This window comes from Charadrius vociferus, unplaced genomic scaffold (genome assembly GCF_000708025.1).
Source record: "Charadrius vociferus isolate BGI_N301 unplaced genomic scaffold, ASM70802v2 scaffold45, whole genome shotgun sequence".
NCBI classification, from domain to species: domain Eukaryota; kingdom Metazoa; phylum Chordata; class Aves; order Charadriiformes; family Charadriidae; genus Charadrius; species Charadrius vociferus.
Genome location: NW_009648712.1, coordinates 3,525,388 through 3,551,482, shown reverse-complemented (window position 1 = coordinate 3,551,482; position 26,095 = coordinate 3,525,388). Strand labels below are relative to the sequence as shown.

At 38.1% G+C, this 26,095-nt stretch overlaps 1 protein-coding gene across 1 annotated transcript in view; it reads left to right on the top strand.

The window, feature by feature from the left end:
* The first annotated feature begins 2,796 nt into the window (after positions 1-2,796).
* Positions 2,797-26,095, top strand: part of SS18 (synovial sarcoma translocation, chromosome 18) — a 43,646-nt gene continuing 20,347 nt past the window's right edge. Inside the window, exons 1-4 of the mRNA XM_009886637.1 lie at positions 2,797-2,873; positions 4,196-4,280; positions 18,201-18,354; positions 24,596-24,817. Of these exons, the coding sequence (XP_009884939.1) occupies positions 2,797-2,873; positions 4,196-4,280; positions 18,201-18,354; positions 24,596-24,817 (538 nt within the window). The remainder of the gene's footprint in view (positions 2,874-4,195; positions 4,281-18,200; positions 18,355-24,595; positions 24,818-26,095) is intronic.

The window sequence follows — 26,095 nt, the reverse complement described above, 5'->3', positions numbered from 1 at the left end:
TCCCGGGGCCGCGGGCGTGGATTAACCCGTAAGGACTCGGTTTGGCACGGTGGGGAAAGGGAGGAGTCGGGTCAGCCCTTCCCCGTGAGGGGTGTCTGTGAGCGGGACCGCAGTCGGGTCGTTCCCGGAGCCCGCCTAACTTTGGGCTGTGCCTCCGCAGGGTAAGCGGCGACTTACAGCTCCCGACCTTGGGCCGCCTGGTAGTAAGGCTGCCCCTAAACTTGCAAATGTTATTAACGAAGAAACATTATGGCCGGAGCCCGTGACAGCGACTCCGAACGACTCCATTTAAGCTTTCGTGGGAGGGAGCGCGTTAACTCGCTCCAGCAAGCTAAGAAAAGCATGTGTGGGATTTGTAATAATCCGCGATGTTTTGTATCAGCAGAAGCAAAGGAGCGTGCTCAAGTTCACGGGTAACTTGGTGGTATTTAGAAACTTAGCTGAAGACCCGCGCTGTTATGAATGTAAATAGCCGTGAATCATACAGATTTCAGATTAATACGGGGTGCCTGGGTGGGATCCTTTCATGTAGCTGTAGCTAATCTCTGGTTTAGTAAAGGAAGAGTGTCAACAAGGTAGGCATTGCAGGGATCGGGACCTCAAAGAAGACCCCAGAGGTACAATGGAGATCTCCAGGGTAGTGTAGCAGAATTCAGTGCTTGAGAAGTGTAGATGAACATACCCACTGGGTAGAAAGCTGCCTAAAGGTAGTCAGTAGAGACTTCAGGTCACTTGGATGCATATGGAGAGTGCAGACAATTACGTTTTTCTTGTGCTGTAGTCAAACCATTAATTTGATGGTGGTGTGCTGGTAAAACCCTAGTATAGTTAAAGCTGAAAAATCTTTGTAATGTACATAAGCTGTTGGAAGCCCTGGAGGTGCCTTCATCCAGCTGGAAACTAAATTCTCTTTTGATGGTAGATGTTTATAACTCTTTCAAAGAACTTTCAATTTTCTATCGGCAACTGCTCAATCAAACTTGTATAAAACAGTGCCTGCTGCCCTGTCTAAGATACAGTTGTATTCCTTCTCATTTGCTTTCCTCTTGGCCATAGCGTTCCTTTTTTAACCCCCAAAGAGGTCCATCTTACATGGTGACAGTGATGAATGCATCTAACTGGCAGTCTGAAGGTCTACTTGTCTGCTAAGCTTTAAGTTATCTGCTATCTTCCTCTGGAAGGTGGGAGACATTCTGAAGAGAGCCTTGGTTCAAAGCTTCCTTGGCAAGTGCTCTATGAGACTTTGGTGTCAAAGCTGTTAGTTCTTTTTTCCCTTATTTTTTCTGTTGAAAATGGCCACCGTGTTTCTTATAAAACTTGATGTTAGTACATGTGAACTATGTCTGTGTAGCAGTGTGATCCTCTTCAGAGTGTGCAACTACAGTTCTGCCTAGTTTCTGAGGCTCAGACAGTAACTCAGAATACTGCAGTTCTGTCAGTGTTTAGTGCTTAATGACAGTGTTTCCAGATCCAGCAGTTTCAGGCAAAATAATTGCTCAGCGAGCATTCTAGTCAATTACTGGTTTGAATTTAGGAAGACTTGGCTGGTTGGCTCATTCTTATGTGGATATAAGTCCTGAGTGGACTGTGTGAGGATTCTGACTCCATACCCTTTTCATAGAGATGGAGTAGTCAGAAGAAACAAAGTGTCCGTTCCTAATTTCTGCACCCCCCCCGAATTTGTTTCAGTTGGATTTCTAGGGAAATAAAGTTGATGTAATAACACTGTTTTCCTTGTAGATGCATGAGCCTTTTGGCTAGTCTCAACCATATTTGGAAGAAGGAAAGAGTCTTGGAGATGGTTAAGATCCTATTAGTTTTGTGAAATTCAGCAGCTGGGTAAAGGGATCTAAATAGTTTTCCACTGAGAGGAAGCAAAGGGAGAAATCAATGCAAAAATTTCCATTTGGTGGTAAATTTTCCACTTAGTTCAGTTAACTTAGGTGACTTGGCTGGTAGCTCAGATTAGGCATGGTTCTGCTGACTCTTGATCAGAGTCAGAGGGCAGTGTGGGAGAATGGTTAAAGAGAAATGGATTTGGGGATGTACGGCTCCAGGAAACCAAGGTTTATTTTTTTTCCCCATTCAGTAGAGCTTGGAACGCCTTGAGTTCATGAGTTTTTTGAGAAAGCCACAAGATCTGCAATTTCCCATAATTTTAGGACTACTTTTTTTTTTTTTTTTTTCTGCTAGGAAAGTAATCCATGTATGTTTGTATTTCTGGACACTTCTGAAATATAATAAATCTATTGTGCCCATTATATAGAGTATTTATAAAGTGCAGTTTAGTTAGAAATTCTTAATGTAAATATGGCCTAGCTTTCCAATGCGTTTCCTTGAAACAAACCTGTCTGGTAAGCTCAGTCTCTTAACAATAGCAATTTCGATACCTTTTATTATTAAATTTATGAACAGTTACGGGCTTTAGAAGGTGAAAGGAAATTTGGAGCACAGATTTGTAAGTAAGCTTCTTGGTAGAAATCAAATGAAGAAATACAAAACTTTGAAAACTTTGTAAGAACTTGGTGTACAACAAGTGTAAGTATTTGAATGGGAAGCTTCACCAATCTAGCTATATAGCTATAATAGTGACTTGAAACCCTGAAACTGAAAGCTGTAAAACCAATAGGAGGGGGCAGGTAGATGGGAGCAAGTGTGTTCTATAAATTGTTAATGTAGAACTTCTGGAATATTACTTTTCTTTATTTTTAAAAACTCTGAGAAGAGGAGCAAGGCTCAAATTTATCTTCAGTTCCTTCATGAAACTTACTTAAAAATTATTCTTTGTCATTTCAGATGTTGGATGAAAATAACCATCTTATTCAGTGTATAATGGACTATCAGAACAAAGGAAAGACGTCTGAATGCTCTCAGTAAGACATTAATCCAAATCTGCTCTGGATTGGGTGAATTTCCATCTAGATCACCATTCTTGGATTTGTTTAGCTTGCCTTGTAGAACTGTGCTGTGATGAACAGAAAAGTATTGCTGCAGATACTACACTTAAAATTTATTTTTCTGTTTGCTATATGACTATCGTGTCTATTACTGAAATAAATGTTGCAGCCTGACTACTGCAAGTTGATGTCATAATAATTGTGCTCGTAAAAATGGGCACTGTATAACCAAGATCTTTTTCCTCTGCATCATAATTACACTTTGGGAAAGAGGTAGTTTTCTTCTCCAATGTTTCAAAATCACTTAGGAATGGACCTTTTTTCTTCCTGACAGCATGTTTGAAAACTACCTGCTTACCACTTGCCCAAGAATAAACAGGCTTGTCTTAAACCTTTGGCTTGCCAGAATATCTCACATGGACTCGCTGTCTAGTGGAGTCTCTGGAGAGTGATCTGAGAGAACGGTGGAATGAGTGAATTATTAAGGAATATTATTTTCCCATTACTCTTTTCTGGCATGGGATGATCATGGCCCCCTTGTACTGAGACAAATAGAGAGTCATGTGACAGATGGGGCATCACGGTATGGCTCTTGAGCCCTTAGTAAGAGAAGTGGTAGTCTGGGAGTAGGAGTCATAAATATTAGGTGTTTCTGCTTTAAGGGTATGTTTTTATTGTAGCACAGTTACGGTGCTAAGCTGTTTGCAGACCTGTAGTTATGTGTTTGTAATCTGTTCCTGCTTTCAAGGTTATTTTGACTGTGGGCTAGATGTTGAGACTATGTTGAGAATGTGGTTCTCTAGCAGAAAAATCATTCCATAGCAAACTTCCGAAGCTTGGGGTCCTCATAAAATGTTTGCACTATTCTCGGTTGTGACTCACATAAATCTATGATGTCTTCTATCTGGGGACATAATATAAGGAGCTCTCTCTCCCTAGTGTTTGTGATGGAAATTACACCAAACAGCCATACACGCTCCATATGTCTCCCGATGACTTAGTTTGGGGCAGGAAGTGAAACAGGTGAGAACGGTGTCACCCAGCTTTAGATTTTTTTCATAGCAAGACAGAAGTTGTAGAGAAGGTATAAGCACAGATTTGTTGGAGACATTTCAAAAGGTTGGGTAATAGATAAGTGTGAGGGGAAGGGCTTAGGATTCCTAATAATGGTACTCTTGTAAGTCTCTTGAATGTTGTTTTACATAGGTAACTTTCTTTACATGTGTAGAATTAAAGTAAATTCTGATGTTACTGTATTTATGACTTAAGATCTGTTTTGCTTTTGTTTATTTTGATAGATACCAGCAGATGCTGCACACAAACTTGGTTTACCTAGCCACTATAGCTGACTCCAACCAGAACATGCAGTCTCTGCTACCAGCAGTAAGTACAAAATAGTGTAAAAGTAGGGAATAGATATCATTTGAGTTCCTGGAGCTGGGGAAAAAACCCTGAACAAAACGCACACAGAAGTGTTTGAGGCAATGACCAAACGTTTAGCCTCTGATTTACTGTACAGTGAATATAGGGTACAGCGTCTCTTAATGCTGCATTTGGAGTCTAGTAATCTCACTGTTCAGGTCTTGCCCAAATTTGACTTGTTTAACTGAAGACTGATAACCTGTGCACTGCACCTTTAATTCAGAGTATCTGGCCTGCCTTATAGACAGTCTTAGTTTTTTTTCTCAACTAAGAACTCTAGTGATATCGGTCTTAGCTCCTACAACAGTACTCTGGTTTTCCTCTTACACCAGGGAAAGGCAGGGGGGTGGGGATATTTTTTATTATTATTTTTTGTTGTAATATAATCCATTATTTTGCCTCAGTGGAATGAGATTTGGTAAATCTTTGTTTGCTTTTCTGAACTCTAGGTGAGTCTCTTAAATTCTCTCCTGTATCAGAAAGCCACCTTTTTTTAAGGTGGATAATGACAATATGCAAGAAATAAGGTTGCACAGGCTTAACTTGAAATACTGCATCACTTTACAAATAAAGCGTTTCTTGGATAATACTTGCTTTTTTTTTTAATCTGGAGTTTTCTGAATCAGTATTCCTGAACTCTTTATTTTATAAGATGTCTCCAATTTTTCCCTTTTCCATTGTTTATGGAGCAGTAAGGGAAGATACAACAAACATTAAAATAGCTTGCTGTTTGCTTTTTGCGTTAATCGGAAAGCTTGGGGAGTTCATTGTGAGTAACACAAGGAAGTTCTTTGTTTTTTGGTAATAAGACTTTTCTTGAATTAATATAGTCTTGATTCATATCTGTAATATGAAGCTAAAAAGAACGTCTATAAAACAGCCATTCCTAGATACTAGTTTTCACCAACTGAAATTGAATTACTTTTTCTTTGGTCTCTGGAGAAGTGTTCTCCAATCATTGCTACTAGCAAAGCATCCTTTCAAGTTGGTACCTAGAGGACTATAGAAACAGTGCTTCATTATGTCCAACCTGTTGTGCTTGTAGAGGCTTCTCTTTATAAATCCATGCTTGTAGCTGAGCAGGAGGGAAAGAAACCTTTAAGAGGGCTGTGTGTATTACTCTACTAATATGTTTTTGGAGGCTTAATTCATATCCTGGTTCTGATGACAACTGGAAATGAATTCGACCTTATCCTAGTCCCTGGTGAACAGCCCTGTTCTTGAAGTTGAATGTGATGACGTTCTCTTCTTAAAAGAAAATGAAGATAGGGCTGAGAGAGACTTTTGCAGATCAGGGCTGAAGTGTATTTCTGATCTTGAATGTAAGGAATATTCCACAGCAGTGAGACAATAGCATAGTGGGTTTTGGGGGTGGGGGGAGTCCCCTTTGGACAACTGCGGCGGAATAAAAAGGTAGCTTCTTGGTTTTTCTTTCAAACTAAAATACAAAATGAAATTTACATGTTCTGTCTTTCCTTAGTGTAGGCTCTCTGACCTACCAAGTCAAATCTTTGAAGATTTGCCTGAAATGTGGTAACATAATCAGATAAAATGACTTTTTGTTGGGGTTTTTTAGAAAAATATTCTTTAGAATCTTTCTGTCTTCCCAATAAATTTTAGCCAGAAGAATTCGGAAATATGAGCTACTGCTTTTTTCAATGCAAGATAAACTACTTCAGACTCTTCCTTTATTGACTTTCCATTTAAGAACTGATGAGGCTCGAGTTGACTTGGAAGTATTATGTTTCTGTTCACCATGCTTGTGTGTCAGCTGTTGCACAGTCTTACTAAATTCAAGGGTTGTGGCTGGCAACAGTTAAATATGGAGCAAGATACTGTGTGTGTAAACATCTATTTTTAATAGTAAAACGCATCAAATTTATGATACTACTATTGCAGTAGTTTCCCACTTAACTTAGGAGGGCTTGAGTCTGAATAGCTGAATTATACAGATATAATTCAGACATCTATTCATGTCTGGAAGATTGTTCTCTTAGTAAACTATACTTTCTTTTTTATTTAAATTTTATCTTGTTTTTGTTTTATCAGGCAAATACACTCTCAAGAAATTTCAGAACTTGACTATTAGTTTTTATAAAATGTTTTGTGTGATAAAATGAAATTGAGAAGAGAATATTGCTGTTAAGATAGCACTCACACTGGACTAAAGAGCTAAATGATCAGGTTCCTTGAAGTTTTTAATATAAGCTAAAATAACTTGGACATGATGGTGACTTTGTTGTATCCTCTCACACTAGTCCTTAGACTTAATGCTTCATACTGCTGAGAAAAATGCTTGTATTATGTTTTTCCTTCCTTTTTTTTTTTTGGTCAGGATTACTCAAGATAGTTACTGCCTCCATCCTGGCTTTTGCATGGGACATAAATGTTGTATTTTTTAATATAAAAACCCCTCAGCTTCTCTGCCTCTGTCCACATCTTTCAGAATGCGCTGTTCTAATTGAATGAGTATATCCTTTCTGAAAGTGTGGTGTTGTCTGTAGAGAACAAGATAAATCTTATACTAAACAAAAGTATAGTGAACCAACTTTTTTGTGCTGAGGAATGCTTCTATAAAGGGCCTGGAAGTGAGGAAAAGGTGAAGCAAGCATTGCAGGCTGTGGGTGAAGAGAACTAGAAAGACTTTGAAACTTCAGTATCCTAACAAAGCTCCTGTTGTCTTTGTATGCATGATAAATGTAGAGTATTAAATTATGACTTCTGGGGTAAGAGGCTTTCCTTTATATCAGAAGACGAAAGAAGTGTGAGGTTAATGCCCTTGTGTCAACTGTTCTCAGCTGTGTGAACAGCAGCGTTACTAAGGACAGGGTTGTTTTGTCTTCCCAGCTTGAGGAGAGTTGTTGCTAAGTCTGCATGTGAAGTTGATGCAACTGTTTGCTGCCTCTTTCTGAGTTATGGCAGGTATTCTCTTTCTTGGATAGCAGTGGAAAGTCTGTTGACCACCACCATATGGAATAAACTAGCTTCCCAAAAAAGCTTGTATAGTGAGGACCACAACACCGTTGCATTCTTTTGATTTCCACTGGTGCTACTTTTGAGGGAGGCAACAGCAATTAATTAGTATTCTTGAACTGTAGAGAGCAAAGATGCAATTACAGTTGGTTACTGGGACTTCCAAGAGAACGACCAAAAATAGTAGTGAAGTATTGTGTGTGTGTTTATAAACAGATTAAACCTCAAACTGCAGAACATGTATATTGTCTTCCCCGACTTTTATTTTTTGTTTTCTTGAGACAGAGTATCTTAGTGGCATTAAAAAGTCATTGCAAAATATTGAATGAAAAGAGACTTTTTGACTTGGATGTTTTCCTTCCCCCATATGTCTTCCTTTTTGCCAACTACTTATAGGAAAACAAGCTATGACCATCACTGTATTGGGAAAAGTAGAGGGGAATTTTTGTCCTGTACTCGAGCCTTTTCATTTTGGCATTAGTTTTATAACAGGTGAATATTGAGGTCTGAAGGAATTATTTAATTGGGAACACTTGTTTTGTTGGTTTTTTGAATGCAGAAAAAGTGAGTTTTGTTTTTTTTCCCATAATGCAACCTGCTTTCTGTGAGCACACAGAGCGCTTGATTTCAGTGTGTATTTCAAGAAGGTGATGAAAAAAAATGCTTATGATTATTACTCATGCTTACAGTGTGCCAGTTTTCTTTCATACTGAAAGTGCCAGTTGCTTCCAGTAGCAAGCTAAACTGTATGTGAAGTGACTTCCAAGAAAACTCATTGTGTCTGAGTTGTAGAAAAATGTGCGCATATCATTAAATAATTTTTCTTAACTTTGTAATATTGGAAGGTTTATGAAGAAAGTTAATAAAAGGTGATTTTTTTTCTTGCTTGAGACACTGCTCGCAAAACTAATGCTTTTTGTAGGACTTGTGAAATCCCTTAATCTATGTCGTTCCCAAACTTGTCACACAGACTAGGGCAGAGTTCATGCCATTTTAGTTAGAAAACCCTCCTATATAAAATGGTGATTGCTTTTTATAAACACCCAACAACAAATACTAAAAGCTGATTACTTCCAAAGAAACTCCTTCAAGAGGTAGAACTGTTAAACATCATTACTAGTGCATGACTAAAACTTTTTATTCAAGTTCCGTATTGGAGGACATTTGTTTTGTTTGTTTTTTTTTTTAACCTGCGGAGTTCAGGTGGCTAAATAGGTGTGTTAAATGTAAGAATGGTTTTAGTCAAACAGTGGGAAGTTTTATATGATCTTAAATACACTTTAGTACTTTTCAAATGGGTAATGCTCAATCTGATTTGAATATACTTGTGGTTGGTTTGTAGAAACAAATCAGAGTCTTAGAAACTGAACAGCGCGCTCTGCTTTTTTACTAGCCTTTCTTCTGAGAATAAAACTTGTCTAAAATATTTAATTGAATTACCTTGATACTGTTGGTTGTGTGGTGTGGTTTTTTTTTTTTTGAAAAAAGCAAGATGGCATCCAGAAAAGACAAATACGGCTCAGTTTTAATAGATTAAAATAAAACTTGCAAATAAAACTCCTGTTACTAAAGGTGAGAGAATTCCTAAATTAGTAAAATTCTTGTCCAGTTATGTACCAAATGCTTGGAAAAATCTGATATCTGGTAGTATAGCAGAATATCTGTTAGTGGTATCTGCTTTCTTGCTGATCATATCTGGCATAGGTCTTTCAATCTCTGGCTTAATTCAGTGTATATTGAATGGTAGTGTGTTAATTAAATTAGTTTTAAAGCAGATACACAAAGCAGTATGGTGTATTATTCTTCATTAGCCTTTCAGAACACAAGTGCATGCCAAATTCAAGTCCAACTATTTGTAAACTGAATAAATAGAGAACAGAGCAAAATAAAGGTTGAATGTTTCCTGTCAAGAGGCAAGTGAGCTATTAGTCAGAAGTGGAGCTTGGATTTAGAAGAAGAATAATTGCTCTAATTAAATATTTGTTAAACAGTTTTCAAAAATCATCATAATTTCTAAAGACTTTAAAAGAAACATGAGGCAGCAGCTTTTTTGAGAAAGGGAGGAAAGATATTGCATACCCACCATATTAGGGAAGTACACCCCAAGGAGGATTTCTAGATGGTGTAACTAGCAGTGATTGTTCTTTAAAACAAGAAATTTGAATGCTTCTGTTTGGTGTGGAATTTCGTGTTAGAGAGCTTAGCCAAAGGAGTAACTTGCCTGCTGCTCTTCAAATGAGAGGCAAGTGGAGCCACTGTGATTGGGATGGGCAAAAGAAATTAAGCTTCACATTCCTGTACTGTTGTTAAAAATTATCAAGCTAGTCCAAATCCGTAATTGGTAAAAGCTAATCTATTTGTCCCTGTGTCCTCCCGAAAGAACATAATTTCTTGACTTATTCCCTCCCTCAACTCTGCATACTCTACCTGTTTATTTGCAATGTGGATTTTGCATAGCAAAAAAATGTCCTGTATTTTGTGAGCAAGAAACACCTGGGGGTAAGCCTCCTCTGGGAATAGTCCCTAGTCCACAGTTAGTTAAGCTTTGTCACCAAAGATGGGAAATGTGAGACATTTAGGTTCATGTTGTAGTACCCCATTATTCTAAACTTCAGCGTTACCACTGAGTGCAAGTGATCTCAGAGACTCGGCACTTTGAATAACATGGTAAATAAGACTTTTCCTGAAGTTGTACAGTATTACAGGTCTGCTAGAGATAAGAGTTGATTCTTTATTGCTTGCAGTAGCCTAGTTCTTAGATATGACTGCAATAACTAGTCGTAAAAGCAACGCATTATGATTTGGCTGTATAAGTGCTTACAGAGAGGCTGAGTGTGTCTGTATCACTTAATTGTGTTTGCTCCAAGGCCAGCACGTGATCATCTGTATCCCTTTTCTTTGAGAGTTTGGATGCTGTTTGACTTTTGACCTCGAAGTGAACACTCTGTTTACCTATGGGTTCATTGTATGTAAAAATGTGGTTATGGGATATTAACCAAAAGAGAAATAGTTTTACAAACAGCTACTCAGGCTTTGGTGTGGTGGGTTTTTTTGTTTTGGTTGTTTTTTTTTTTTTTTTGTGGAGTACGAAAGAACACATTCATCGCTTGTACCAGGAAACTGAAAAACTACTCATTATGGCAAGGAAATCTTGTGAAATGGTCAGTAATAAAAGCTTTTTAGAAGAATTAAATTAAAAACAACCAAACTTACTATGATTTAAGTTTTCTGGGTTGTTCCTCCCCTAGCCTATTTGTTGAATCTCTGTAACACCCCCAGTCCTTGTGTTGATATGCATCTTTTGGGGCTAACAGTGGCATTCTGCTTTAGGAACAGAGAATTGGGTATGCTGCCTTTTTAAAAGAATTTTCAGGTTGTGGATCCACAGTTTATCCACGTATGCCACGGCCTTATAATAAAAATTGCTTTTCGAGGTTGTTCGTTTTGTCCAGAGAGGCTTTTAAATGTTGGAAAGAAGTTTGGCTGCTGTCAAACAAGATTTTCTTTTGATGATGATGGTTACGCTGACATAACCAGAGCCGTCCTCTCGTCAGCTGCAATTCTGCTGTGTGATGTTTTGAAGTTGTTGGTTCATCATACAATCTGGAGAATCAGTCCAGATTAATTAGGTGGAAAGGGGGATGTTTTCATGCTGGATTAGTTCAGATTAACTGCAGGGCTATGTAAATGGCTTTGTTGGCACAACCAAAAGGGTAGTGTTGGGAAACAGAGGGCTACTGGAGGGAGCTTCTTAAGCCAGCAATTCCACTGGGGAAAAAAAACAATAATAAAAAAAAAAAAGATAGGAATTGAAGTTGTTAGCATGTTAGGAGTAAATTCATAGGCCACTAATGTGCTCCGCTTTAAATAAGAGGATCACTCTACCTTCTGTAAGCTACTTTACATGTATTGCTAATCAGGTGTGTCCACATGGGGAGCTAGTGCACCGTACACAAAAAATTACTTATATTGCCTTCTAACTTCTGTGGCTGATTTAGAAATCAGTAAAAATAGAAGCCAGTTTGAATTAGAAGTATGCTCTAAAGTGTAATTCTTTCATACTTGAAGGTGTGATTTGCCTCTCTGTAGTAACAGTATGTGCACAATAAATACCTATTTCAGCCCTAGGCAGTTTGCTCAGAGCTTTACTGGGCAGTCTGGTAACATAGATGCTGAATCCTTTAGCCTGTATGGTTTTGCTGTTTCCCCAATTAAATGCCCTGAGGGTTCTGCAGGATTCTTTCCGCTTTAATTGCGTTTACATAAGGCCTTCTAGCTGGGATAGAAGCAGAATTTTTCTCTTAGGTTACTAAATGCAAGCAAAAGCTGTAAATCCTGAACCAGACATTAAACCATCTTAAAAGCGAAAGAGGCAGGAGGTAAACAGCTGCGGTGCAGAAAGCTCCTGCTTTTTAGGACAGATATGAACTGCATTTTATGGGGGAATTAGAGAGCACCTCTGAAGTTGTCTTGTTTCTATAGCTCAGTGTTCCTCAAGTTAATGTCCATAATTTCCTTATTCTGTCATTTAAAATAAAACCATCTGAATTCGTACTTTTGATTTAAATAATTTCTAGTTATATCAAGGTAAGAATTTTGTGTGATTATTTTTTAAGTATCAGAAGAGCTATTACTATGCGGACACTTAAGTATTTCAGGATTAAATTTTCTGGTTGTTAAAATGATGCTAAAGAATATTTTTATACAGTGAAATATTTTTATACAGTGATATATGTGATTTGAAACAACTGAAGATTCCAACTTCCTCTTTAAACAACATGTTTAAGTATTACATTATGCACTATTTTAATATTTTGTTCAAATATTAAATCAGAGTTTCTCTGACTCTTTTTTTTTTTAAGATACTGATGTAAATCAAGATTTAGACACTGGTTGTCATTCTAAGTTTAGAATTCCTTACTGCTAGTGTCACAACTAGTACTCCAACCGTGAAAGGAGAAATTACACTTGTAATTAACATCACTATTTAGACATGATTGTAAATGATTTTCATGTAGAAATCCTCCCTACCCCCAAAATACTACACTTGCTGAGAATTGATTCAAGTTCTTTGTTTTTTCATCCAAGATACACTCAGTACTAGAATACTCTGCACCTTGTATCAGAAGAGTTGTAACCCAGTTAAATAAATCTTGTCTCTTTCAAATCTCAAAAATTTATTCCTTTGTGATCTTATTTCCCAGTCTGACACCTCAGTAAGCACTCTGCAGGTGCCATCACCCCCTATCAACAGAGTTCTGTTCTCTGAGACTGGGAAAGGTGCTGTGATATTAGCAATGTGATATTAGCAGGGCAGGGTACCTCCTGGGATGGGATATTTTGCTTTGCAGAAAATGCTATTTGAGAACTGAAAACAAAGATGATTGATTAAATCTTGAGTTAGAGCTTCTCTTAGAAAGATCAGGAGGCTTTTATGTTTGTCTTACATGTAGCTATTAGTTGTTATTCTGAGAGAATTTCAGGAAAATTGTATTTTTTGGTAGTGCATTTTAAATATCTATTGCTATTTGCATTGATTAGCAATACTGTATTTTAGTGTGCTTAATAGTATTTCCTGTCTTTTACATTTTATTGATGACTGAGTTGTTATAAAAACTGAGATGGAATACCAATAAATGTTCCATAAACAAATCTTTCAACCTACTATTGATGGTAAGAAAAATCTGATTGGGCAGGGAAGAGATGATAGATGAAAGTTCCAGGTGTAGAATTCCACCATGGCAGTTTTTATTGTTTGCTGTCTTGTGTTTGATCTAATTTATTATTTAGAAGAAAATCATCTCAAAAAGGTGCAGTTTGACTACTGTTATAAGTGTATGATTTCAAGTAACTTCTGAGTCAGTTAGGATTTTGTTTGCTGAAAGTTGTCAGTTAAAATCTAATGTTTTTTTCTCTTGTCTCTTTTTTTTGGCTGCAAGTGCAGGTCAGTTTCAGTCTTGTTCCAGTGCAGATTTCCCGAGCTGGACAAAATAGCTTTTTTTTTTTTCATGCTCTGATAAATTTTGAATGCTCATAGCAGCTATAAATTGTAATCTGTGTGTTGGGGGAAGTGAGCCAAAAATTGGTGTTTAGCAAGTGGAGCTATGTCTAACATCTTACTCCTAATTCTTTAATTTACTTTTTACCTATAGTGAAATATTTAACATTTTCTACTTCATAATTAAAATAAAATCAGTAGTGATTTTAATTTCCATTCATTTCTGTCACTCATCCAGCAGAAGGAGGAAGTAGCCTTTCCTTTGTTTCTGTTAACCTGACTACATTTGGATGTCACTTCACCCTTCTTACCTAGGCTGAATTGGGTAGTGTTCATGGTGGGTAAATTTCTCTTAACAAAGTTTGGGGGGATTCTTTTTCTTTTTCTTTTTCTTTTTTCTTATTATTTGGGCTTTGAATACTGTCTGGTCATTTTGTGTTTTAGAAGTTCTTTATCATGTGTGGTGCATATTACTGGGGCTAGTTGCAGAATCACAGAATGGTCAGAGTTGGAAGGGACCTCTGGAGATCATCTAGTCCAACCCCCCTGCCAGAGCAGGGTCACCTACAGCAGGTTGCACAGGACGGCATCCAGGTGGGTTTTGAATGTCTCCAGAGTGGGAGACTCCGCAGCCTCTCTGGGCAGCCTGTTCCAGTGCTCTGCCACCCTCAAAGTAAAGAAGTTCCTCCTCATGTTTAGATGGAAACTTGCTATGTTCAAGTTTGTGCCCGTTACCCCTTGTCCTGTCACTGGGCACCACTGAAAAAAGACTGCTCCCACCCCCTGGCACTCTCCCTTTAAGTATTTATAAGCATTAATAAGATCCCCCCTCAGTCTTCTTGTCTCTAGACTAAAGAAACCCAAGTCCCTCAGCCTTTCCTCATGTGAGAGATAGTCAACTTCCTTAACTTCTTTAAAGAACAAAAAAGGTTAAATGAGACAGGTTTTGTATGATTTTTGTTTGTTTTGTTTTTTAATTAAAGGTGATTTACAAGAAATTTATCACCTGTAAAAGCCTGGATCGACTCTGATAGAAACAGGGAAGTTGACAATTTAAAACAATTTTTTCTTTTTTTCTTCTGGTTGTGGCCAGTAGAAAAGCACTGGAGGAATTTCAGTAGGGAATAATTATATCTGCAGGAGACGTTTCTTTTTAATTACTATCAGGTAGTGATTGGTTTATGACCCTGACATGAAGGCTTATAACACTTTTAAAAATCCTATATAATATAATTATTTTGATTGCATATATGTATACGTAATTATCTCTGAATCTTATTTAAACTTTCTTCTAATGTCTTGTGTTGATGGATTCCTCAGGTTTATGTGATTTATGTGGTGTCTTGTATGTTTAATGTTATTTCTCAATTTATTGACTATTCTTCTGGGGTTTTCTTTGTTGTTAAAGCATAAATTGGATGATCTACTTTTTGTGTGCATCGTACGTTAAATTGTATTTCTGTCATATCCTCTTATGTTCATTTCCTTCCGATGTTTAAAAAAAAAAAAAATTAAAGCATGTGCTTTCTGACTTTTTTCAGGTAAATGACATTCAAAGTCTTCAATCACTAGTTGCTTGACTTTGGAATCCTGCTTTTACAGTATCTTTTTGTGATTGCTTTCCTCAAACCGAACATGTATCATGATCACAAATACATGGCATTTTTTTTTTCCGGATATTGTACCTCACTTTTGATATATCATGTACTGCAGGTAATCAGAAAGTGAACACAGCTATTTTGAATAGTTTTTATGGATTTTTTTGTAAATTATTTTTTCCCACCAAACTGTCTGTGTGATGGTCAATTCTTTTCTTTTCTTTTTTTTTTTTTTTCCTTCTGGAGTAGTTGCAATAGCAGTTTTTTCTTTCTGAAGAAAGAGTGCTTCAAAATTCAGTGTAGTTGCTGTATATTTATCCATTCTTAATTTCACCTGGTACCATTCTGCTTATTCTTTGTTCCACAGTTTTCAGTAGTCAGTGTTGCAATGTCTTCAAATGTTGACATTTAATAACAGATATTTTCGGGGGACCTCTATATATTCCTTTATTCTTTGAAGTTAGTGTAAAGTTATTGCTTATTTGTTAGCTTTGGGCAGTTTCTGATCAGGGAAAGTGTGTACCCCAGGACAATGTATTTTTCCAAAAGGCTTGGTCAAAAAACTTGTGTAAAGAAGTTCTTATTAAATGTGCAGCGAAGTGGTTTAATTTATATGTTTGAAAATTTCTAATAGATTAGAAAGATATGACTTCCCTGTATTGACACTTTACTAACTCATCTTTATTTTTATCATCCTTGGAGTTTTATAGTACTCTAATTATTTTCATCACTTAGCTTGTTCCCCAAGCTACAAGTAATGATTGTTCCTAGAATTGTTTCTACCTCTCTTTTTATAAAAAGAGGTACAGTGTTCTCCTACCTTCTAGTTATCTTAGGGGGTAGTTTATTTTAATGGAAGATTGAATTTGTTTGCTGCTTGGACTTTTTTCTTGCATTATTTTCAAGAATCTGAAATGGGTTCACACAGGTCTTTGGGCTGTTTCATACCCAGAAGCTGCTCTTGTTAAATTATTTTCTGGTAGTACCTTTTTGGGTGTTATTAATTACTCCCTCAGTTCTCTCAATTCCCCATGGTTTGTGAAGTCTCTTGCAGGTTTTTGTATCTAATGGGATTTTTTTAAATCCTTAATATTTTTTTTCCTGTCCTTGAATGTTTGCACTTTCAACACTTTTCTTTTTATCACTGCAGTGTTTTTCTTAATGTTAAACAATGGTTGTTTTGAAAACTTCCAGAATAAATTTCAGAGATGGAATATATGTTTTTTTCAAAATAATCTTTGGAGGTTTTTTGTCAGTCTGTCTATGCACAAGGGCATGCCTGTGTTTATGCAGTAACACCTGCAGGATAGCTAAAACCTAGGTATGATCTGGTATTTTTTAGTACTTTATAGTATTTTTCATTATCAGCATGTTGTGTGAACAGTGGATTTGCTAATGATTTATACGTGGAATCTAAGAAGTTCGTTTTAATTCTGAAAGCATTTCAACTTGGATGGATTTTGGCTTTGCTCTGTTTGCTGATGTGGAGCTGTTGTTACACTTTGAGCTTTAGCTGCTTTAGTGGAGGTACCAAGTGTGGTGGTTTTGCTGGTATTCCAAAAATTATGTTCTAAATAAAAACTAAAAATAGTCTCTTGGTTGCTTTTTTATTTACTTGTTTTTTTTCATGTGTGTCAGTTTTAGATGATTTGTTAGATGCAAAAGCAGGATAGTGAAGGGAAGGAAGACTTAGCTGAAGCAGCCTTGCTTTGGTTGCTCTTTTATGGAGGAAGATCAAGCAAAACGGAGCAGCATTCCACTTGCACTGTTGAGAGAAGAGCTGCCTCTCACTCTTACTTTTTCCACCTTCTGCCACTTCTGCTATAGGATGAGGAACAAACTTGCTTATGAAAGCTCATTCTCTTCATTGCGGAGGAGTGAAAGGAATTCAGTAAGAGAAGTTGTCTACTTGCTTGTGTTTTCCTTCATCTCCTTCCTTCCTCCTGCTAGAAAAGCTTTTTACTAATTTCTTGATTAATTTTTTTAAATTATTTCAGGGCAAATAATACATGCTTGATGTATTTAAAGAAACGTTGAGAAAATAAATGAGTGCTGTTCCACCTCTCCCCCTGGCAAGTGAACACGTGTGTCTGTGTTACCCTGATGTTGCCTTCTCCAAGGCCAGAAAGGGGTCCCACCTTACACTTGTTTGGAAAGACTTACTCTTTTCTACTGTGTTACATCTTGTCTTTATGGACCTCCTGATGAGTAGGTGTAGGTGTAAGGGGGACTGAGCTAGGCGGGAAAGTAGGGATCACCCCCTTAGTTGTTTCTGTGAAGAGAAGTGTGGAAAAATACACCTGTGTGATTGTCTCATGGGTATGGTTTTGTGTGAATTGTTAATGGCGTGTTAGTGAGGGCCCTCAAAAGGCAGAGACCCAGGCGTTTGCTCTCACAGAGATTATTTTCATTCCCCTGAAAGCATTTGGCTAAGGTGTGTGAGGAGGGCCGTAGAGTCTCACAGGTGTTTTTAATAGGAAAACGAAGCTGGCTACTCGCAGTTTCTGCCTCTCCTTACATTGCAATAAGTAGAACCTAATAGTAAATTCCCCCTTGCGCTCACTGTTTTTCTTGCTCTCCCTCTCTGAACTCTCAAGGTTATTCAGTTATTTTCCTCACAATTTCATTAGGAAATTTGCCAAAAACATCCTTTCTAGGCAGCTGTCTCTGGACCTTTGGAGGCCAGCCGTAATGTGCTTCCAGCCTGTGGGGGGTGTTTGGCAGGGAGTTACCGACTGGGCCTCCCGCACCGCGGGGGGCAGCGGGGAAGGCATCGCACACGCTTTACCGCACCCAGGTGCAAATTTCTGCTCGTCTATGAGCCTATGAGCGTTCGGAGGCTTTCATCTCTTCTTGTACCTGGTTTGTCCCGGTGCAAGGTCTGTTAACGGCAACAAATTGTTGATGTGAGAGAATTGTAACGGAGGAGTTGTTTTCTTCTGTTCACTGCATGTTGCTTTGAAGGAAGGCTTTTGTGTGTGTGGGAGGGAGCGGCTCCGGCAGTCTTAAACTGTTCACGTATAATTTTTTAATGAGGCATTGATTTGTATTTTTCTATTTTAAAGCGGTGCTTGAAGGTGCTGTGGTGTTGTCTGCGTGTGATACTTCATGTAAAATTGATTGAAAGATTAAACGTTCTGCCGAAATTAATACTGGGAGGAGTTAAACGTATCCGAAAGAGCAAGAAATGTGTTTTGGTGCTTTCTTTTATACCCCGGCTGAACAGTATAGACAACTGCTGTACCATATGTACATATAGTATATTTGTCAGACTAACTGCTTCTCGTGTTTGACTAAACTGTCTCCTTTCAGCCACCCACACAGAATATGCCTATGGGTCCGGGCGGGATGAGTCAGAGCGGCCCTCCCCCACCTCCGCGCTCCCACAACATGTCTTCAGATGGTATGGTAGGTGGGGGCCCTCCTGCACCACACATGCAGAACCAGATGAACGGCCAGATGCCTGGTAAGTTTTTCTCCTCTAAGACATTAACACCAGCGTTGCCTGGCAACTGAAACGACATGGGGGCTCAAGGGATACTAGATTGTTGATGACAAAACTGCTTTGAATGCCCCCGAGTACAAGCTCTCTTAGAGTTTGTTAGCTACAGAGCTACGTGACCTGTATTCAGTGTTTATCAGGCTGCCCTTGGGCTTTGATGTAGCTGACACACAGCATTCCTCTGATGAACAGAACTGGCTAAATTTAGTCTGTTTGAAACCGTGCAGTACAGCTGGCTTTAGAAGGCTTATTGGGGAAAGGTATTGGCCTGTGGCTGAGTGAACACAAATCCTTCCATAAAAAGATAATGCTAAATTGTCATCGTAGCTAAATAATTAGATAATAATAAAATAGATATATCTGAAAAAGGGTGTTTCAAATGTGAGTAAATGTTAAAAACCAAATCTCTTTGATACAGAAAGTGATCCAGCTTCCACTAATCCTCTGTGTTCTTTATTATTGAAGATGTGTTGAATCGTAAGGGATTTGTAAAGAAATGGCCTCCAGATTATTGTTCTAGGTGTAAATTTCAAGTCAGTTTTTATGCCATCCTCTTTGGTAATAAAAAGAAAAGTGCTTGGGAAGTCAGAAACAAAGCAGTGAAACAAGATGATAAAATTCCACATTGTACCTACAAGTACTGGCTTTGGGGTAACTATTCCCTTTAGCAGCCAGATCAGAATGGAGTAGGCCCTGGAAAAGCTTGCTGCTTTATATAGTGGCTGTTTACCAGAATCTCTTCTCATAAAGTCCTACTGCCTATTTCATGCGAATTGGCTTTCAGCTTAAAATTGCATTCCCAGGATTGCTTTTTTTTCAGGACACCCCCGATTTTTTTTTTTTTTTATGACCCCTTTTTTTTTTTTTTTTTTTTTTTTTTTTTTTTTAATGGAAGAACTTCTCATACAAACTCTTCAAGGTATTGATTCTTCCAAGGAAGGAAACTGCTATCAAAGGATCTTTGAAAATTCATCTCTTAGTGGTCACAAGGGTAAACTCCACGAGAGCAAACACAGTAAATAACTGTGCAAAACTGAATATGAAGTAAAAAATATGATGATTGCTGTAGTCTAATTTCGGTGCCAATCGTGATAAAATGAACCTGATAGTGTTTCTGACAGCTTTTCTGAGAAGAGTAGCTGAATAGCCTCCAGAGGCTGTGGATAAGAAGTGTAATAAAAGATCTAGAGAAGAAGTTAGGTTCATCATACGTGTTGGTCATGGTCTGCATTTGGAAGTGGAAAGAGCGATATATGCTGCTCCCTAAGTAGGGCAGAGATATTCTGGTTGTGGAGTCCTCTATCCATCTAAGATCCATCAGCTCCCATGGAGAATAGCATTGCCTCTCACAAATCAGTCTCTTTGACCCTCTAGTGTAATCATATTATTGTTATTATAATGATCTTTTCCAAGGAGAAGGATTACTAAGTCACAATGTGAGCATAATGACTTCACTGCAGAGCCACGGGGGAGAAAAGTCACTCCTTAAACATACATATTTTGTAATTAGATAGAATAAGAAAAGAGCTCTTATGAAAATATGCGAAAGGTAAATAGGTTTGTTTTGGTATTCACCTAGACAGGTACTTAAATACAGTTTCCAACTAAGCTTTAATTTAGCCTTTCTTCCAACATACTCCCTTTTTTGAATGTCTGTTCCTTCCCTTCCCTGTTTAAGGTTGTCTCTGAGGATGCGAAGATAAACAGCTTAAGATGAGGGCATCTCTAATATCAGAAAGGCATGCTAAAATCATTTCATAGTTAGACATTGGAAAAGGAGAAAAACAGAGTCGTCTTGTTAAGGGGATAGCTGAATGATTATTTTCTTTAAATGTTTGATAGTTTACCTGGATGTAGGCCTTTGTGTATTTCATAGGCATGTATTTGTAATCATTTCTGCAGTGTATGCATTTGCTTTCTGGTTATAGGGCACTTACTGTAAAGTTATGTAGATAATTTGTAGTATAAGCCAGATATAAAACTTTAAATATCTGAAGAGATGGTCTGTCCAAAAGGAATAAATTCACTAAAGTGCAAACCAGGGTCGACAGCAACAAGTTGACCAGCCTGGAAGAAATAAGGCTCTTAAAAATACCAGTTAAGGATTTCTGGAAGGCGTTAGCTGAGAAGGGGCTTCCACAGGACTGAGTATTGGTGGAAAGGTTGACGGGAGGATTAAAAGAACTACCTAGTGGTGGTCAGGGCTTGAGTTGATTTAAAGTTCTGCCGTAGACCTGTCGCGTTATCTAAAGGGCAAAGGATGATTTTTCTCATATTGTGTTCTGGTTAACAAAGGAGCTGAAGTGCTGCTAAGGTCCTTAATTGCATCCCCTGATAAATGAGTGTCTGTATTCTCTTACCAGCGAAGGCAGTCATGATGCACCTTTTTCAACCTATGGTAGAATTGAGTATTGTCTGTACCTCTGATGGATTATGGCTTTTACCTGAAAAAATTACTGTCTGAAGAGTTACACTGACAGAGTGTTTGTGTGATGCAAAGTAAGGATGGCCTGGATTTGGAAGGAGATGATGAGCTGGGTTTTGCTGGTGGCAAGTGATCTTCCCTATTTCTTGAGCTTGTTTTATCATATGTAGAAAGTTGAAAGGTAAGACTCAAAGTAGGGTTCTCTGACCCTTGTTTTGGAACTGGTAGGTCACCTGCCTGAATAACAGGTGCTTGTGTATTACTATCAAGTTCTCTCAAAGTCTTCTTTCCTTCCTGCAAATGTAGTCTCAAATGCACTTATGCTGGTTTACAGCTTCTCAGAGCTAAGATACTGTTCGTAAGTGGTTAAGAGGAAAAAGGACTTCTGTTTATAGTCAAGATAGATATTTATTCCACTAACTTTATTATAACACGGAATCTAATTAGTATAGCACTTAAAGCAGTTATTTTAATGGCAGATAAGCGCTTTGTGTCTCATTCATTCATATTTCATTCAAATTCCATTCTTCCTATTTCATTCTTATAAAAAAACAAATCAATTGCTGTGTCCTTATGTGCAGGAGAACCCCATGAAGTATTTTGGGAAACAATATTAAAAAAAAAAATACTGGTAAAGTGTGTTCTTAACTATTTTTCATTTGCAAGGTTTTTTGATACAGTGATCTTGCCTTTTCCGCTGTCCTTGTTTTCTAGCTTCTGACTAACAAACTACCTGATTTTGACCCCATAACTTATGCATGCCAGACATTTCATGTGCCAGCTTTTCCTTATGAATACTTTCCCTGTTTTGGTGATACTGTAGACATGAAGTATAAACCACCCTTTTAGAGAAAGTGTTTTATTTTTTCAACAACTTCTCTCGTGGTGATTTTTGCCTTCCCCATTTTGCTTCTTACATTACCATTTTTTAAAAACGTGTTCTACTGTGTACTTCGGTAGTTCTCTGAAATCTACTTCTGACAATTTCTTCCTTTAAACCAAAAGTAACAAAACTGCTCTCAGGCCATGACTTTCTGGCACTAATCCTGTATGGTGGTCCTTTTCTAATGAGAGAAAGTGGGAAACTAGTCTTTTAGCAGTCCTACACAGTTGCTTGGCACTACAGTCTGGAGCTTTTCTTCACCTTAGCTGTACTTTAACACATTGATGATATGGTTAGAGATTATCTCATTTTTTTCTAATTAAACCATCTCTCTTTTCTCACTATTAGAGTTAAGCAGTCTTGAATTGAAGAGGGGACAGTTATAGGCATCTGTAGTTCTCTGCCTTGGTCATAATCCTATTCACTGAGGTGTTTTTTCTGTATTTGTGGTGGATCTGCCTTTGTACCATTCAGCAATCTCTGCTTGCCTTGTTTTGCAGAAACAGTGAACTGCGTGTATGATACCTTTTAGCTTTTTCACTTTCCTTGATAAAATACGCTACGTGTTCTTTTCAGTAAGGTGTCTTGAAAAGGGCAAGAGGATAAATATATTCTTAAACGCATTCTCTGTTTCTTCATGTTGGCTTTTAGTAGCTATGTTCCTTGATTATTGTTACCTTTTTCTTCTGCATGTTTTTGTTTGCAGGTCAGTTGGTATTGCCTCTGTGACCTTGTGTATAACTCTCTATGTTCTTATTTTAGCCTTTGCTCTGTCCTAGGTTAGTGCAGTTATTTCTTTAGCCAAGATAGGCCTCGGGAGCTGTTTATAGAGGTAGATACATTTTAATTATTTTTTGCTTGGGGAGATATGTAACCAAATTGCTATCTTCCTACAGCTCTACTGAGGTAGATTCTTTTAGGTGCTTCTTCTAAGTTTTCTGTTTTTCTTAGAGTTCTGTAGCTTAAAAAAACCCTGCGGCGTGTTTGGCAGGAATGGCATCTTCTCGATGAACTCTGTGGATCAGCACTTGCCTTTTTTACAGTTGACCTGCTGTGTTACATGCTCTGGCTGTACATATCTTCATAAACTCTTCATGTGATGCTTGTCATATGCATAATCCTTGCACTTCATTTACTTTTTTCATTTCATGGAATCATAGAATGGTTTGGGCTGCAAGGGACCTTTAAAGGTCATCTAGTCCTGCTCATTGGAGGGGGGGTTGGGACATCTTCAACTAGATCAGGTTGATCAGAGCCCCGTCCAGCCTGACCTTGAATGTTTCCAGGCATTGGGCATCTACCACCTCTCTGGGCAACCTGTTCTGGTGTTTCACTTCCATCATCGTAAAAAATTTCTTCCTTCTATCTAGTCTGAATCTACGCTCTTTCAGTTTAAAACCATTTCCCCTTGTCCCGTTGCAACAGGCCCTGCTAAAAATTTTGTCCCTGTCTTTCTTACATGCTCCCTTTAAGTACTGAAAGGCTGCAATAAGGTCTCTCCAGAACCTTTTCTTCTCCAAGCCAAACAACCCCAATTCTCTCAGCCTGTGTTCAAAGGAGAGGTGTTTCATCCCTCTGATCACTTTTGTGGCCCTCCTCTGGACCTTCTTGAGCAGGTCCATGTCTTTCCTGTGCTGAGGACCCCAGAGCTGGATACAGTACTCCAGGTGGGGTCTCACTAGAGCAAAGTAGAGGGACGGAATCACCTCTCTCAACCTGCTGGCCACACTTCTTTTGATGCAGCCCAGGATGCAGTTGGCTCTCTAGGCTGTGAGCCCATGTTGTCAGCTCATGTCCAGCTTTTCATTCACCGGTAGTCCCAACTCTTTAGCAGGGCTGCTCTCAATCCCTTCATCCCCCAGCCTGTACTGATACCGGGAGTTGCCCCGACCCAGGTACAGGACCCTGCACTTGACCTTGTTGAACCTCATGAGGTTCACACAAGCCCACTTCTTGAGCTTGTCCAGGTCATGCTTATATCCAGTCACACCTCTTAATAATTTTAATCCTAGTAGCTGCTTGCTCACTTATCTCAGTTAAAGTAATGAGTAAACTGATCAGGTGGTATTGTACTGTCTATACTTTTTAAAATACCCATTGAGAGTAGATTTAATTCAGAGAACAATCCAATTCCAACCTGTGTTTTCAAGAAGAGGGGAAATAAAGGGTGAGGAGAGGTAGTTGGCCTCATGGGTATATGAACAGGTTGTTCTTCTTTTGAATCTTCGCAAGCATGAGAGATGAGCTGATAGTTTGATGGCTGTCCTTCCAGTCATCTTGTCCCACCCTAGTAATCTGTAGAGTTGCAGAATATTGGCTATAGATTTTATGTTCAAACAATGTTAAATATGCCTTCAGCCATCTTTATTCTAGACATACTTGTACCATGTCAATGTTAATGCTGCCTGATTTTGGAAAAAGCATATTAACTGTTACTTTCAGAAAAGTATCTAGTGTGGTTTGTTTGAATAAACAGAAATGCTACAGCTATTGTAACCATTATATGTGTAGCTGTGATAGAGCTACCAAGCTGGCTGTTAAACTGATATTGTGCAATTCGGGTTGAAATTCAGGGTGTGTTGTGTGAGTACTAAAAAGACTCATTTTGCATATTATATGGATATGAGATGAGCTGTATGATATCTTATGCTTTTGTTTATTACCTTCAGCTGCTCAACAAAAGAAGATGCATTGCATAGTAGAACTGAACTTTGACTGTTGTTAACTATTCTTTTTATTGAAGTTGGGACATCATTGAGCAAACTGTTTTATCTTTGTTTTAATGTAATTGTATGTAATAACTTTTATTTAGGTTTGTGATTGAGTATAACTCTATTTCCTTGATTTGTGATACTTAATGTAGACCTTTTTTTTTCCCCCTGTTTTTCTTTCTGAAGGACCTAACCATATGCCTATGCAAGGACCTGGACCTAACCAACTCAATATGACAAACAGTTCCATGAACATGCCTTCAAGTAGCCATGGGTCAATGGGCGGCTATAATCACTCAGTGCCATCCTCACAGAGTATGCCAGTGCAGAATCAGATGACTATGAGCCAGGGACAGCCGATGGGCAACTATGGTCCCAGACCAAACATGAACATGCAACCAAACCAAGGTAAGTGAGGTGCTTGTTAACTTCTGTAAAAAGGAAACAACTTGGGTATAGACTTTTTTTAAAGGTCTTTTCTTGTAGATTTCCTTCTCTAAATGCATTTGTACCCATGTTTGGAGCACTCTCTTTTCTCCCATACGTAAGTGACTTTATTTATTTGCAGACATTGAACTGTTTTCAGGTATTGTGTGAGAATCTGGGAATGGATCTGCTTTCATCAGTTACAAGTTTGAACTACTGTTTATCTTTCTTAGACTTTACACTTCTATCTAAGTATTTGTATTTCTGGAGCTGATAAAATGCATCTCTACTCTTCAGTCTCTTGGGTAAATTGAAAAATTAAAGTCAGGTAGCCCTCAGACTTTTGTACCTAATTAATCTTTGTTCTCTGCTGCATGCTGTTTTAGTGTGGAATGTCTGTTAATCTTAAAGAAATAAAATTCAGTTGCAGGAACAAATCCGCTACTTCCTGCTGTTTTCATGAGATGTCCTTGTGTATATAGTAAAATTCAAAACTAATTTTGTATCTAGGATATTTACATAGCATAAACAGATGATGTATCCTGTTGACAGTATGGTCCTTGAAGTGCCAAGGACATTGCAGAATTAAAATATTGCATTAGAGTCACAACAGACCAAATTATTAACTTGTATACTGCCTATTCTTATAATTGTGATTTACAAGTCAGCCAGCAGTATTTTCAGTTTACCTGTTAAGTCTGTTACTCCATTGGATCTGGACACCTGGACACATACTGCAGAATTTTTTTTTAAAAATGCTTCTGCCACATTTACAGCAAGTGTGAACTCTTATGGATGTGTTAGCTGAAGGATATGACTTGAGTCGAGGTTTTAATCTCTTTTCTGATGCTGTAGGAGAATGTGTTTTTCTCTTTTTCTAAGGCTCCCTTCCTGGTCATTGTAGAAAAAAATAATCCTCCACTGGCATAGGTTCTTCTTACTGCAGTAGACTCTTCTTGGAGACCAAAGCTCCACTTGTTAGGTAGATACCATTTGTTCCTGGGGTGTACAAGCAGACCAAGTCATACTGATCAGTTTGGTTATTACATCACAGAAAGGTACAAAACGGACAAAAAGACTAGGTTCATGAGAGACTGAAAATGAGTCAAGACGGCTGTTTCTGCAGTTTTCTTGCCAGTAGCAAAAGTGGGAAGTGTGAGTCCTTCATCGTCCACATTGTTAATAGCATTTTTCTTAAAATTTAATAGCAGAGGAAACAAAAGATAGGCACGTAGCAGAGGAAACCGTCACAAGTGGGAA